The following is a 13,941-nucleotide window of genomic DNA, read 5'->3' as shown; positions in this document are numbered from 1 at the left end:
GCTAAAGGGGACTTGTCCCTTTTGTTAATTACTTTATCCCCAGAGTCTGGAAAGGGCTTGCTGCCTAGTAGATGCTCAATTAAAGTATTTGTTGAATGAATGAAGAAAGCCATGAACAGCTGGACTCTGAAGAGGATGGATAAATTCTGAAGGAAGCTTAATGTTAAAGCCTTCCAGTAAAAAGAACCTCTGTGCTGGGCGTGGTAGCTCATGCCTGTAATCCCAGCACTTTCGGAGGCCAAGGCAGGCGTTTCACTTGAGGTTAGGAGTTCAAGACCAGACTGGACAACATGATGAAACCCCGTCTCTACCAAAATTACAAAAATTAGCTGGGCATGGTTGTGCACGCCTGATAACCTAGCTACTTGGGAGGCTGAGGCAGGAGAATCACTTGAACCCAGGAGGTGCAGGTTGCAGTGAGCCCAGATCGTGCCATTGCAGCCTGGGTGACAGAGCAAGACTCCATCTCAAAAAAGAAAAGAAAAGAAAAGAAAAGAAAAGAAAAGAAAAGAGCTTCTGTGCAGCAGGTAACAGTCCCTCCTTAACACAGTCCTTCCTTAACACAGGCAAATACATATTGAGGGCCTACTATGTGCCGGGCACTGTGTATACGGCAGTAACCTGGCCACAGGATGGGGGGAGAACATGAGCATCAGTCAGCGGCTCGGGAGCAAAGCAGTCAGTGACGGTGCAGGTACACATTGCAGAGGCACCCGACACGCAGGGAAGGTCTGCAGAGAAGGCGGCACACTGGACCGAGCCTGGCCAGCCAAGCAGGTGTGAGCCACTGCCACGTGCGGTTGTCCTTTGTGAGTTAATCACAGCGCTCTGTGCCCTGAGTGGCTCCCCAGAGAGGTCTTTGTCCCTCATGAGGGGCCTACCATGAAAGGGTTACTTTGTGTACTTTACAGATTGGGAAACTGAGGCTTGTCAAGGTCTGGGGACATGCCTCAGGTCACAAGCTGGGACGACAGCCAGGATTCAGGACCCCAAGGCTCTGCCCTGCTGCTTTGCCAGTGGGTCTCAGCCTCCGGTCCTCACGGCACCCACCAGGAAGTATGTGGGGGTGGATAAAATCCAGACTTAGCCCCCAAGTCTAGTAGATGCTCAAAAGCATCAGGATTGGACGTGTTCTCTGGGGTTCCGCTGCAAGGCTATGGAATTGGGGTACCGGCTGCCTACTGAGTAAGTTCAGGAGCTCCCAATGCCCAAGCCCACGCCCCCTCCCAAACCTTGTCTCCTCTGACTCACAAAACCCTGCACCCTCAGTGTTGCCAGCCACCTGCACATTCCAGAGGCCCTAGATTGCACCCAGTAGCCATTGAGAAGCCGGAGCTGGGTGTTTCAGATGCCGTCCATTTCATCCCCAAATTGCTCTCCCACGCGGGAGGATGTGAAGTTACCCTTTGTCACCAGATCAAATCACTTCCACCACAGAGCTGCTAAAAATACATCTTCTGAGCTGTCTCCACAGACTCCCCCGGGTCACTCTAGTGAGGTCTGGGAGTGGGGTCTTGCCAGGGCCCACGGCAGACCAGGGATTCCCAACATCCTCCCATGGCCTCCAGGTCCAGTTCACTCTCCTCTGCTTGGCACCAAGGACTCCTGGTCCAAGGTGACCTCCAGTTTCATATTCACCAACTTCTGCTTGATCATGTGGGACTTCTTGCTGCCTCCAGATCTCCCAATATTTCACCCACATGTTTGCAAGAGGGCTTCCCTCTGCTGGAAATGTGCTTCCCTGGCCTCTTGATCTAGCCAACTGTCCCTGTGAAACTCACTTTAAGAGCCACCTCCTTCTGGAAGTCTTCCTGGATTACCCCCACATATCAGTCCCCTCCCCAGCTGGGTTCAATGCCTCCTCTGGCCCGTCATCACTGATTTGTGGCCCTCACTAGCCTGAGCGTGTCATGAGAGCAGGGAACACACTCTCTAAACACCTCTATATCCCAGCACCTGCCACATGACTTGGCATCCGGAGAGAAGTTATTATCTCCATTGCCCCTGCAAAGCTACCAGTCTCACCTGCATGCACTTTGGCAAGAGCCTACTCCTTTAAAGGAGCCCCTCAGAGAGGGAGACGGGGCAGAGGGAACCCAGGCTGGGGGTCCAGAGACCCAGGCTGGATCTGGCCGCACCCTGTACTGGCTGCGGGGCACGCGCCTTCCTGGGCAGCCTCTATTCATCCGGCCTACATTTAAGCCTCGTAGCGGACACACCAATCAAGCTTTCAGCATCCAGCAGACAGGTCGTTTTCTAGAGCGCCTGCAGACGTCCCTGAGAACATTTCATTCTGTACGCAGCGTTATCCACACACCTGGGAAATTCCCCCAATTTTCTGCTCAAAAGCAAAAACGGTAAACACCAAGGCAACAAACGGCCATTGCCAGGCTAGGGCTTATTTTTTAAATCAGTTCTGCAGTGGTGGGCAAGGAAAACAGCCCATCCTGCATACAACCTTTAAAATCTCATTTCTCTGAGTCAGCAGCTGCAGATCTTTGTCGACGCCGCAGATTTCTGAGCCAAAGCTAGCCAAGCACACATTTGGAAATGAAGCCTTAAACATTCATGGGATCGAACCAAGCCCTTTGGAAGCACAAAGATGTACTGACGTGGCTTCTGGGGTCTAACAGGCACTCACCGCAGAACTTCGGGAGGGATTATCAGCTGGTCGTATTTAAGGTGTTCATGGAGCTCGCTCAGGTAGTTGAAATAGGTGACTTTTTTCCCAAACTTGTGACTAAGAAAGCAGAAGCAAGAGAATAAAAAAACCATTAGGTGCCAGCAGAGAGGCCAAGGGTTGCAGGGAGGGAGGGGGAGCTGGCAGCAGAACAACGCAGGCATTTTTCATATTAAGAAAATGTAAACGCTGACACAACTTAAAACCCGAACATGACAAGTAGCGCACGCCGGGAGATATTTTGCTTTCACGAGATCTCCAATGCACCAAACACTCTGGAGTGGCTCATCTGCATAAAAATAAATATCTGCCTCCAATTTACATCTGCCCTGAATTTGCATAGATACAGGAGATAGTACGGAAGTGCCAAGAAGCGCTTTTGGGGGATGCAGGTTAGGCAGGGGGCACTAAAGGCACTGGCACAACCTCTGAGGTTGACGCCTGCCCCAGGGCAACCTCAGCTGCTGGTGGTTTTGGGGTCAACGGTGGCTTCACATTTGGCCACCTCTTCTTTTTTTTTTTTTTTTTTTTTTTTTTTGTTTTTTTTTGTTTTTTTTTGTTTTTGAGACGGAGTCTCGCTCTGTCACCCAGGCTGGAGTGCAGTGGCCGGATCTCAGCTCACTGCAAGCTCCGCCTCCCGGGTTTACGCCATTCTCCTGCCTCAGCCTCCCGAGTAGCTGGGACTACAGGCGCCCGCCTCGTCGCCCGGCTAGTTTTTTGTATTTTTAAGTAGAGACGGGGTTTCACCGTATTAGCCAGGATGGTCTCGATCTCCTGACCTCGTGATCCGCCCGTCTCGGCCTCCCAAAGTGCTGGGATTACAGGCTTGAGCCACCGCGCCCGGCTTGGCCACCTCTTCTAAGGACGGGGATCAACAAGGCTCTCCAGCTTTGTCTCCAGGACAGTCTCTGGGACCCCAGGGAGTAGCGCAGCCGAAAGACCAGACATGCCCTGGCCAGGTGCAGCAACTCCGTTTCCTCCTTCCCCTAGTGCCCCAGGGCAATTCACTCCCTCTCAGGGCCTGGGTCTGAAAGTGGGGGTTCCCCCTCCTAAGTGAGGGCAGAAGACAATGCAAGGCTATTTGCACGTCTAGTCCACTGCCTGATGTCTGGTGGACATGCTTGCTGCGACGATTGTTATTAGTAACAAGGCTCAGCATGAATTGCAAAGTGGGGATCATGGACAGATGGATGTGAGCATGCCTTTATACAGAAGCCTGTAATCCTCCCCTTCTTTATGACAGTCTAGGTTTGGTTTTTGTCATAAATATATCACTTGAGTTTTATTTTGTAGGACAGTATTATTTCCTTATTGTATATGTTTAAGATATACAACTTTTTTTTTCCCCCCGAGATGGAGTCTCACTCTGTCACCCAGGCTGGAGTGCAGTGGTGTGATCTCGGCTCACTGCAGCCTCTGCCTCCTGGGTTCAAGTGATTCTCCTGCCTCAGCCTCCTGAGTGGCTGGGATTACAGGTGCACACCACCACGCCTGACTAACTTTTGTATTTTTAGTAGAGACAGGGTTTCTCCATGTTGGCCAGGCTGATCTTGAACTCCTGACCTCATAATCTGGTCAGCTCAGCCTCCCAAAGTGCTGGGATTACAGGCATGAGCCACCGTGCCCAGCCAAGATATACAACTATTAATGTGGGTAAAGAATTATACTGTTACTGGAAAAGGAAAGTGATGTATTCGGCCAGCGAAGATATTTTATGTTATTTTATGACAATTTGAAAGTCTTGGCCGGGCACGGTGGCTCAAGCCTGTAATCCCAGCACTTTGGGAGGCTGAGACGAGCAGATCATGAGGTCAGGAGATCGAGACCATCCTGGCTAACATGGTGAAACCCCGTCTCTACTAAAAAAATACAAAAAAACTAGCCAGGCGAGGTGGCGGGTGCCTGTAGTCCCAGCTACTCGGGAGGCTGAGGCAGGAGAATGGCGTAAACCCGGGAGGCGGAGCTTGCAGTGAGCCGAGATCGGGCCACTGCACTCCAGCCTGGGCGACAGAGCGAGACTCCGTCTCAAAAAAAAAAAAAAAAAAAAAAAAAGAGTCTTAAAGTGTTCATGTATTTTCAAAGTTATTTTGTGAAATCAAAATAATTCAAGTTACCATTGCAAAAACAAAAAATATGGAGATCATGACAGGTAGGAGGATCCAAAGGGACAGTGCCAGCCCAACGCTCAGCCCAACGCTCAGCCCAGTGCCAGTGCCAGGTAGTTCCCAAAGGAGCCGGAGGGAGGCCGAGCTGTGTGCATTGGCTCCCCCTAGTGGACGAGAAAGAATCGGATCCGGGGGCCGGGGGAGTGGGGGCGGGGACTGCCAGGTTTCTGTATTCAAGGACGCCTCCAGGTAGGAGGCCAGGGAACCGGGCTGAAGGCTGGGGCTGCAGAATAGTCACCAAAGTGCAGTGTGCCCCTCACACCAAAGACAAGGGGAGGGAGGAAAGCGGCGCCTGCCTTAGTCCTTGCACCCCAGCTCCCCAGGGGAAGGGGCTGGTGGGACCCCTGCGGGAGTGTCCTCACCGCCTGCCCATTTAGACTCCACAGGACTCGGGGACAGTCCGGTCACTGCTGGAAGGCTGCCAGAGGGTCTTCCCGGGCTGTAAAGTGCTGTCAACGTCCTGTGTGATGGGCGGAAGGAACCCACTAAGGGCAAAGGGAGCCTTGCCCCTCTGCAGTAACCATTTTCAGGGACAGAGGTGCCCGCTTCGGAGCTGCAGGGAGGCCTCCCATGCCCAGCCCCTCACCTTCCTCTCTGCAGCCTCCCTGACCCCTCCTGCAGGCCAGGCTCTGCCGAACATGGACTCAGGGGCAGGCGCAGCCAGAGCCCTACCACTTGCCTCTCACCCTCGGGAAAGGGCCCACAGGCCAGCTCAGCCAGGGGCTCCCAACACGGCGGGCAGCAGTCCCTGGGGTTCTTGTTAGAGCCGCAGCCACAGGCACCACCTGCGGGGGTGTGAGTCGGGAGGTCTGGGCCAGACCCAGGGCTCTTTTGTGTGTGGGCGTTTGAGAGCCTCAGAGTTCCTCCACTTCCTTCATTTACGAATGAAGACTTGGGGAACAGAGAGATTATGTGGCTGCCCAAGACCTCACAGGCAACGGGCAGCAGAGCCCAGTCTGGGCTCCAGAGTCCCAGCCCAATTCCTGTGGTCCTTTCCTGGCAGCTGCTTACATCCAGGCAGGAGGCAGGATGAGGGGCAGAGCCACACAGGCTCAGGTTGGATCCCAGCCCATGCCCCTCCTCGTGGTGCGACCTTGGGTGTAACCTCTCTGAGAATCAACCTCTTCTTCTTTGAAATGGGGAAAATGTGGCTGACTTCACAGTACCATTTTGCGGTGCCTGGCATATAAGGTGCATAAGATATTGGAATCAAATTAATACAAAAGAGTAGTTTTAAAAGATTTTTTTCGGCCAGGCGCAGTGGCTCAAGCCTGTAATCCCAGCACTTTGGGAGGCCGAGACGGGTGGATCACGAGGTCAGGAGATCGAGACCATCCTGGCTAACACAGTGAAACCCCGTCTCTACAAAAAAGTACAAAAAACTAGCCGGGCGTGGTGGTGGGCGCCTGTAGTCCCAGCTACTCGGGAGGCTGAGGCAGGAGAATGGCGTAAACCTGGGAGGCGGAGCTTGCAGTGAGCTGAGATCCGGCCACTGCACTCCAGCCCGGGCGACAGAGCGAGACTCCGTCTCAAAAAAAAAAAAAAAAAAAAAAAAAAAAAAAAAAACTAGCTGGACGAGGTGGCGGGCGCCTGTAGTCCCAGCTACTTGGGAGGCTGAGGCAGGAGAACGGCGTAAACCCAGAAGGCGGAGCTTGCAGTGAGCTGAGATCCGGCCACTGCACTCCAGCCCGGGCGACAGAGGGAGACTCTATCTCAAAAAAAAAAAAAGATTTTTTTTCCCTTTTTTTGAGGAGTTTCACTCTTGTTGCCTAGGCTGGAGTACAATGGCGTGATCTGTGGCTCACTGCAACCTCCGTCTCCTGGGTTCAAGCGATTCTCCTGCCTCAGCCTCCTGAGTAGCTGGGATTATAGGTGCCCGCCACCACGCGCAGCTAATTTTTTGTATTATTAATACAGACGGGGTTTCGCCATATTGGCCAGGTTGGTCTCGAACTCCTGACCTCAGGTAATCTGCCCACTTCAGCCTCCCAAAGTGCTGGGATTAAGGGGTGAGCCACTGCTCCCAGCCAGCTTAAAAACATTTTAAAACAGGGCCAGGTGAGGTGGCTCATGCCTATAATCCCAGCACTTTGGGAGGCCAAGGCTGAAGGACAGCTTGAGCTTAGGAATTCAAAACAAGCCTGGGTAACATGGCAAAACCCTGTCTCTACTAAAAAAACAAAATTTAGCTGGGCATAGTGGCTTGGGGTGTCCAAGCCCTGCCTATTCCAAAGAGAAGCCTGGCCATGGGTGACCTGCTCCTGGGTGGAAACCTCTCAGCCCCTGGAAGAGTCAGCCTGGTAATGTCTTTGCACACTGGAGGCCTTGGGCCAACACCACAGTTTGTGCCAAAAATGTGATTGAGCGTGGGGGCCTTGGGCTGTATTCATCTCATCTCAGGAGGGGCTGGAGACTGAGTAACTGAGGTCAGCTGGGTGGATGCTCCGTGCCTACATGACTGACCCGCAACAAAAACGCTGGGCACCAAGGCTCGGTGAGCTTCCCTGGCCAGCCATGCTCCCTCCTCCTCCACACATTCTTGCTGGGAGAGTGGAGCACTATCTGTATGAAACCGCCTGGAGAGAACAGCTGGGAGCTTGCACTTGGACCTCCTGGACTCAGCCCTGTGTGCCTTTTACCTTTGCTGACTTAAATCTGTGCCCTGTCTCTGTAACAGACCACACCAGTGAAGGTAACAGCTTTCCTGAGATCTGTGAGTCCCTCTGGAAATTCACGGAACCCGAAGGTGGTCGCACAGTGTGGGGGCTCAGGTCAAGGCAGGGGGCTAAACACCAGGTGCAAACCCCCCAGGTGTCAAAGGCCAGCACTCCTGTCCATGACCTGGGCCAGCCTTGTGACCCCCCACAGACCCCCAAGCGGGTGGGGAGCCCCAGATCCACAGGCATCCTGGAGACAGGCCCTCCGTGGCACGTGGATAGGGAAGGCCGTCCCACTGACACTGAGGGACCTCCAACCCCAGCGGGGTCCTCTCCCACAGTCACACACACCTGATGAGCGGCTTGAAGATGTTCCACAGGACCTTGATGAAGCTGGTGGGGTGCACCACGTAGAGGGCCTTCAAGTTCTTCTTGTATCTGAGGAGGGAAATGGGGGATGACTTCAGGCTGCCAGGCTCCGAGAAACACCCCACGCCCAATAACCCAAGAAAAGCTGCCTCCACTCGGAGTCTCAGAATGTTACTTCTCTCAACAGGATCAATTTAAGAACATCAAACAAAGAATGAAATAAACTCAGGGAAAATCAGGACCCCTCACCCACTGCCCCCGCCAGGCACGCCTGCAGCCCTTTACAGTTCGCACAGGCACACGTGCAGGTCGGAGCCCTGTTTATAGGCACTCACTCACACCAGGGTGGGGTGGGGGTCTGGAGCACAACCTGGGGGCAATCTGGCAACAGCTCTCAGAATTAAAACTGCACAGAGCCTCTCGGCCAACACCTCCCCTGCCAGGAGCTGACCCGGACCAGAAGGAGCTCACCGTGTTGGTTATGATGGCAAAAAACCGGCAATAACCTAAACGTCAGCTGGCCAGAGGCTGGTTCAATGCGACAGCCGCCCACACAATGGAACACCAGGTGAGCTTCCCTCTCTCTTCCCAGTCCCAACACTTCCTTCTTGAATATTTCAGTCCAAAACCATCAGGTTGGGCAAGAAAGGTACCTCTAGCGACGGGGAACTCACCACCCCTGCAGACACTCCACTTTTGGGTAGTTTGATGCCTAGAGTGTCCCTCCTTTTGGCTTCTCCTGAGCTGAGATCTGTAACGTTAACCCTAACACCCACCCCATCCACCCTCCTGGGGAGTGGGGGAGTCACACAGAACAAGTCTGCCTCTTTCATCTGATGACTTGAAGGCCACGGCTGTCACGTTCCTCTCTTCCCTGCCTAGTCCCCCTTTGGCCAAGATTAAATGATCGCCAGTTGGAAGTCACCGCTTCAAGTCTCCCCACCTGCGTAGCTCTGCTCATCAACGCCCTTCAATATGAGAGCCCTGACAGCCTCCCCAGGCTGCAGCAAGGCCGGCCTCCTTCCCCGCGCTGGTGCTTTGTCACTGCTCACAAGTCCCTGCTGGCAACACAGATTCCACCTTGCCAGCTAGATTTCATACATCGACCACCGGCACATCTTACCTGGATGTTAAGGAATTCTGCTGCTGTCTCTAAAGTGGGAATGACCCGTTCCTGATGTGCGAACCAGCAGCCCACTCGAGAAAGGGAAGGGAAACCACCTGGGCTGATTTCGGGTTTGTTTCTCTGAGCTGATTTCTAGCAACTGAGAAGTGGGGGGAAGGTACCTCAAGAAATCTGGGGTGCATCTTCGATTGTCACATGGGGAAGTGCAGAGGGCAAAACCTTCAGCTGCTTTAGCTCAAGACAGGGCTACTATGCACATCCTGCTGTGTCAGCCTGAGCCTCCTGAAAGGGTTGCTTTAAACACACCACTCACCTCTCCTCAAGCACCTGCCATGGCTCCCTGCTGCCTCTTAAACACAGTCCAGCATCCTCTGTGCTCCTCCCTTCTTTGCTGCTTTCCTCCACGGCTCCCCACGTGAACCCTACAGTCCAGCCCCCCACCAACTGCACCAAAGTCCACCCTGCTCTTTCTTGCACCTGGCCATACCTTGTACCAGAAACAAAATCCAGTGATTGCCACTTCGCGACACCCTGCCCGCCACTCCACGGGCAGCTCAAAGGCTGCCTCCTCCATGCAGCCTTCCTGATTACGCTGGCTGGAACCTTGGTACTTTCTGCCAGTACCACACTTCTCCATCCTCCCATCTAATGCTTATTAAAAGCCTGCCGGCCGGACACACTGGCTCACGCCTGTAATCCCAGCACTTTGGGAGACGGAGGCGGGCGGATCACGAGGTCAGGAATTCGAGACCGGCCTGGCCAACATAGTGAAACCCCGTCTCTACTAAAAATACAAAAATTAGCCGGGCGTGGTGGCTCACGCCTGTAGTCCCAACTACTCGGGAGGCTGAGGCAGGAGAATCACTTGAACCTGGGAGGCGGAGGTTGTGGTAAGCCGAGGTCTCACCACTGTACTCCAGCCTGGACAACTGAATGAGACTGTCTCCAAAAAAAAAAAAAAAGCCTGCCATATGCAGACCCTTTCCCACCTGCAAGGGATGCAGAGACAGGTCAGGGGTCACAGCCTAGTGCAGGAGGCAGACCCGTTCACAAACCCCTAAGTGTTAGGATTGCTGTCTGTTCAGGGACAGTGAGGCTGCAGGGGAGGGGCTATTGATTCTCCCAGGACAACCCAGGAAGGCTTCCTGGAGGAGGACATGAGCTGGGGCTAGGCCATCTCCAGCTTATACAGGTGCCCAGTAAATGACTACAAAATGCAGCAACAATTCTTTGCCTAAGACATGGGACAGGGAACCAAGAAGTCCCTCCAAAGATCCTATTGATAATGACAGCAGGACCCAAAAGGCAACTGGAGAAAGGATTTCTGGGACATTCAGGCACTGCTTCCCACTGTCCCACTGACTCAGGTGTCTCTGAAGCAGATTTCTGTTACAGGTTTGAAAGGACTTCGAAGAAGGAAAACCCAGAGGAATCTAGGATATCCACATCAACGCCCACCGCCGCAGTCTATGAGCCAGATATATTGCAAAGTTGATTGCTAGGCAGGACGTCCTTCAGGAAAAGTCCGCCGACTCCAGGCCATGGCTGAGTGGTGAGCAGCGTGGGGTGGGGGAGGGAGGTGGGGGAGGGAGGCGGGGGCCTGGGGTGGGGTCCTGCCCTACCACACCCAAGCTGAGTGACCACAGGTAAGTCACTTGCTCTCTGGGGCGTATGTCCTCATCTGTAAAATGGAACTGCCCATCCTACCCATAGTAGGCATCAGAATGCCCCTTGCAGGCTGTAAAGGGCTGTGCAGGCAAGAAGAGGGGTTAGTGAAGAAACAGTCATGAAGTTGTTTCTTTGCCAGTCATTCACTGGACCAGGGGTGGGCAAATGGGCACGCAGGACGAACTCGGCCTGCTTCCTGCTTCAGTACAGCCTGCAAGCTAAAAATGGCTTTTTGTGTTTTTAAGTGGTTGAAAAAGAAACAGAAGATTTCATGACACGTGAAAATGACATGAAATTCACATTTCAGTGTCCATAGCGTTTTACTGGAACACGGTCCGGCAGAGTTGTTGCAATAGAGTGACTGGCCCGCAAAGCTAAAATACTATCTGGCCCTTTAAGAGCAAGGGTGTCAGCTTGGCGTGGTGGCTCACGCCTGTAATCCCAGTACTTCCGGAGGCTGAGCTGGGAGGATCGCTTGAGCCTGGAGTTCGAGACCAGCCTGGGCCACACAGTGAGATCCCCGTCTCTACAAAAAAATACAAAAACTAGCTGGGTGTGGTGATGCGTACCTGTAGTCCCAGCTACTCAGGTGGCTGAAGCAAGAGGATTGCTAGAGCCCGCTGAACTCCAGCCTGGGCGACATTTTCCTTTCTTTTCTTTTCTGGGTGACATTTTCTTTTCTTTTCTTTCTTTTCTTTTGTATTTTTAGTAGAGATGGGGTTTCACCATGTTGGCCAGCCTGGTCTGGAACTCCTGACCTCAGGTGACCTACCCACCTTGGTTTCCCAAAGTGCTGGGATTACGGGCATGACCCATGGTGCCTGGCCGAGACCGTCTCTTAAAAAAAAAAAAAAAAGATAATAAAAATAAAGGAAAAGAAAGACTCCTCTGCCCGGGATTCCAAAGTCTTAGCCCAGAGGGGTGGTGAACCCCTACTGCCCCACGTTTGCTCACCCCCTACCCTCTGCCCTTCCAGGCCCCTCCCCCACTGCATTCTCTGTGACCACTTGTGGCCACAATGCCTCCTCCTGCCACACCTAGCCCACACGCACGTCCCTGAAGGCTTGTGGGCACGCACTTCCTGTCGAACTCCTTGTATGCGCTCTGGAGCCAGCCCAGGGACGGCTTGTTCCGGCTGTTCAGCCCGTAGTGGAAATAGATGATGGTATAATCGTTCTCGACGTACTGGTCCAGCGTGTACTTCAAATACCTGGGCATAACACAGAAGATTCAGTTATGAAAATCATCTGCTCATTATTGAAACCCAGCGTTTCCTACAACGGAAGCTGTGGTCACCCAGTGGGTGGGTGCCAGCACTGGGCCACACGGAGACTCCATGCACCGGGGGCCCCGGTCCTCATTTCCCAGATGACCTCTGAGGCTGAGGCGTTAAGTGACTTACCTAAGGTCACACAACTAGTAAGTGGATGTGGTAGGCGAAAATATGGGCCGTGGAAAGAAATCTTTATCAAATCCGTGGAACCTGAGAATATGACCTTATCTGGGGAAAAAAGGTCTTTGCAGGTGCAATTAAATTTAGGACCTTGAGAGGAGGGGCTCATCCTGGACTACCCGGGCGGACCTTCGGTGCAATCACATGCATCCCTCTAAGGCAGACGTGAAGATGAGAAGTCAGAGGGGAGAAGGTCACGTGAAGACAGAAGCAAAGCAAAGCAGAGCAGAGCGTGACGTGGCCACCAGCCCTGGAAGGCCGAGGACTGCGGACAGCCTTTATGGGCTGGACAGGCAAGGAAGGGATTCTCCCTCCGCAGGGAGCACGGCCCTGCCCACACCTTGATTGTGAACTTCCAGCCTCCAGAACTGTGAAAGAATACACTTCTGGTTTTACGCCACCACATTTGTGGTCATGGTTACGGCAGCCCCGGGAAACTCGCGAGGAGGATGAGCTGGGATTCGAACCCAGGAATGCTTGACTGCTTAGCCCTTGCCGTTAACCCCAATACCATAGGCCCTTCCACCTCAGACTGCCCTGCTGCTTGCTGCATTTCTAAGACAAGCAACTCCCTCTTTCCAGGTGAGCCTCTAACATTTTGCTTTTCATTATAAAGTCAGAATCGTGACACTGCTCTGCGTCTGTCACCTGCCACCCCCTATGGTGTAGGCTCTACCCACTTCCCATGGACCACGTTCCATCCTGCCCTGCTGCACCGAGGAAGCATTGTCTTCACGTTACCTGTGGGAAAGGGCTTGCTCTGCTATCTGCAGGAGGAAGGGCTGCAGAAGGACCTCCTAACCTTCCATCAGCACTCTCCAGGGCCTGACACTGAGCCAGTCAGGCCATGATCCCTCAAGCTCAGGTTGTCCAGGTTCTCACCTGGAGCACATCTTGTAATTAATCCACCCAGGTGGTCCCGCTCTCTGAGGCTGTGGGCGGGGTGCTCTGCAGACAGATGCCCCCAGAACTGCCTCAGGAGAAAGCCCCAGCTGCCTGTGCCCATCTGCAGATGCTCGGCTGGTCTTGCACTGCCCGGAAGCCTGGAGACCAAGGATGCCAGCTTCTCCTTTGTGCATCTGATTTATAAGCAACGTCAGAGTGCCCTGTCAAAAGCCCAAACCACCTGAACTGCAGGCCTTCTACACATTCAATTCTCTCAATGACCTTAGCAGGCAGGTACTATTATCTCCATTTTATAGACAAGTCAACTGAGGCTCAAAGAGGTCAATCAGTCAAGGGCGGAGCTGGGCTTCGAACCAAGCAACCTGACTCCAGCGTCCACACACTCAGCGTCTCTGAGAGCCTTGGGCTGCCATCCACGCCTGCTCCCATCCCGTTGTCTGCTTTGATGTGGAGAAATCACGCACATCTGACCTCACACCATGCATGATTTCAGATCACCCATGGTGGAAGTACCTTCAACGCTCGTCTTCCAGCGCATTGCCTGTCTTGAACGCCATATGGGCTAAGCCACTGGGGCATACTTCGCCCAGGTCATCCTTTATTGAGTCACTCTCAGAAAAACAGGTCGAGACTTCCACCTGAACACAGAGGGGTGGAAGCGTCCCCGAGCCACTGAGAACTTCTCACTCCTCCTTGCTTCCCAGGATAGTCACTTTCGCATTTCGCAAATGACTTTTTCGAGAAACGGAAACTGAAGCCAGTGTCTCTGCACAGCTCATCTTCCCACTCTGGACGCCTCCTCGTAAAAGCAGGAACCCTTTCTCTGGCCCCAGTGCTGGGCTCCTCCAGGTGCCTTCTGTTCAGTGTGCTAAAATCCTCTGGGTGTCAACGCATCTGCCCACGTGCTCAGCACAGGA

General features: G+C 53.3%; 1 protein-coding gene across 1 annotated transcript in view; it reads right to left on the bottom strand.

Annotated features, from left to right (window-relative positions):
• Positions 1 to 13,941, bottom strand: part of ARHGAP8 (Rho GTPase activating protein 8) — a 95,976-nt gene that overhangs the window by 36,685 nt on the left and 45,350 nt on the right. The window contains exons 4-6 of the mRNA XM_010368582.2: positions 11,744 to 11,875; positions 7,854 to 7,940; positions 2,642 to 2,740 (exon numbers count right to left, since the gene is read on the bottom strand). Of these exons, the coding sequence (XP_010366884.2) occupies positions 2,642 to 2,740; positions 7,854 to 7,940; positions 11,744 to 11,875 (318 nt within the window). The remainder of the gene's footprint in view (positions 1 to 2,641; positions 2,741 to 7,853; positions 7,941 to 11,743; positions 11,876 to 13,941) is intronic.

This window comes from Rhinopithecus roxellana, chromosome 13, assembly GCF_007565055.1.
Source record: "Rhinopithecus roxellana isolate Shanxi Qingling chromosome 13, ASM756505v1, whole genome shotgun sequence".
NCBI classification, from domain to species: domain Eukaryota; kingdom Metazoa; phylum Chordata; class Mammalia; order Primates; family Cercopithecidae; genus Rhinopithecus; species Rhinopithecus roxellana.
This window is presented reverse-complemented; position numbering and strand designations above follow the sequence as displayed.